Here is a 1823-nt window from a genome sequence, read left to right on the forward strand (position 1 = left end):
AAAGGTAAAATTTAATAGACAATGTAAAGATGATCAGTCAGGAGATCGCCTGGAGCCATCACAGTCACAGCAGGAGCAATCTCATGCTGATTTCAGCCCTGCAGAGGGCAAGGTCCATTGGCCTTCCAGTGTCTCTTTTCCACTTTCATCCTAATGCTGTTATGAGTTGGCCTCCAGCAGAGTAGGACATCACATTTTATTTTATGAATAGATGGACAGTTGGGTGGATGAATGAATGGATGCGTAGATGGATCGATGGACAAATGGATGGATGAATGGATGGATGGATGGATGGATAAATGGATAGATGGATGGATGGGTAGGCAGATGGATGAATCAGAGGATGAATGGATGAATAGATTATGGATGGATGAATGGAGGGACAAGTGGATGGATGGATAAATGGATGGCTGGATCAATGTTTAAATGGATGGGTATTTAAAGGATGGATGGATGATGGATGAATGATGGATGGATGGATGGATGGATGGATGGGTGAATGGGTCGCAACCCCTGGTTAGCTAAATTCCACAAGACAGCACTTACAGGGCAAGACATAAAACACATCAACAGCTCTTGCATCTGAATAAAGCTTTATGTTTACCTAAAGCCCACTCATATTTGTATTTCCAGACACTTCTGAGGGGTAAGGGTGGATATTTCCACCCCACATTTTTAGAAGCTGGGAATAGAGGAATGAGTAACACATGCTCTAAGGCAGCGGTTCTCAACCTGTGGGTCGCAACCCCTTTGGATGTCGAAAGACCCTTTCACAGGGGTTGCCCAAGACCATCGGAAAACACATATATAATTACATATTGTTTTTGTGATTAATCACTATGCTTTAATTATGTTCAATTTGTAACAATAAAATTGGGGGTCACCACAACATGAGGAACTGTATTAAAGAGTCGCGGCATTAGGAAGGGTGAGAACCACTACTTTAAGGGCTGTGTGAGCCTTCTGGCTTCCTTAAGTGGCATCTGCAGCCCATCTCTTCTCCTCAGATATCTGGGGAGAAATCTCTTCAGCCCAGAGATGCTAAAAAAAGATTCCTCTGGTCGTGGCTGAACGGAGACAACAGCAAGATTGATGGACGCGGAGAATCACTTGCAGAAGCTGTGGATCAAAGACGTCTCATCAGGTGGAGTTTAAAAGAACACTGGACACAGGTGAGTGGCTTTAGCCCCTGAGCCCCACTCCACCTTTGCGTGTTGCAGCTCCATGACAGATCATCATAATATGCGTCTATCCCCACCTCTGCAAACATCCTTCCCTGTAGGACACATTCTCTTTTAGAGCTCAGAACTTCTTAAATATTGTTTTTAAAGTTTTAGTGTGCCTGGGAGATACACACTAGCTTCTGCCCTACATTGGAGTTGGCTGTATCAACGCCTTGTCCATCCAACCTCCCAACGTGGGGGTTTCTTAAGGTTAAGGACAGATCAGACACACCATGTGGCTGGCCCATTAGCTGTGTGGCCAGATGCTGTGCCTGCTCCCTGGAGATGGGAGTGGCCTCTGAGCAGGAAGGGCCCAGGACTAGGACCAGCCAGAGTCAGGCCCTGGACATGAAGGGACCTTGAAAGAAGACTAGCATTAGGTGACTTAATCCCCTCAACAACCTTTCGAGAAGGATACTCATATCATTCTCACTCCGCAGATGGAGAGACTGGGGCTCTGAGCACACTGCCAGGCCTGTCTGACTCCAGAGCCAGTGTTTTCACCACTAGAGTTGCAGGGCACATAGGTCATGTAAACCATTCAGGAACAATGCAGGCTCATTAACTGATTGAAAGGTAGTGGCCATTCCAGGATATGGC

General features: G+C 46.1%; 1 protein-coding gene across 1 annotated transcript in view; it reads right to left on the reverse strand.

The window, feature by feature from the left end:
* Positions 1-870: 870 nt before the first annotated feature.
* Positions 871-1823, reverse strand: part of LOC102756364 (ornithine decarboxylase-like) — a 5774-nt gene continuing 4821 nt past the window's right edge. The window contains exon 3 of the mRNA XM_015572784.1: positions 871-1119. Within this exon, the coding sequence (XP_015428270.1) occupies positions 1107-1119 (13 nt within the window). The 3' untranslated portion in view covers positions 871-1106. The remainder of the gene's footprint in view (positions 1120-1823) is intronic.

The sequence above is a fragment of the Myotis davidii genome, unplaced genomic scaffold (assembly GCF_000327345.1).
Source record: "Myotis davidii unplaced genomic scaffold, ASM32734v1 scaffold88, whole genome shotgun sequence".
NCBI lineage: Eukaryota > Metazoa > Chordata > Mammalia > Chiroptera > Vespertilionidae > Myotis > Myotis davidii.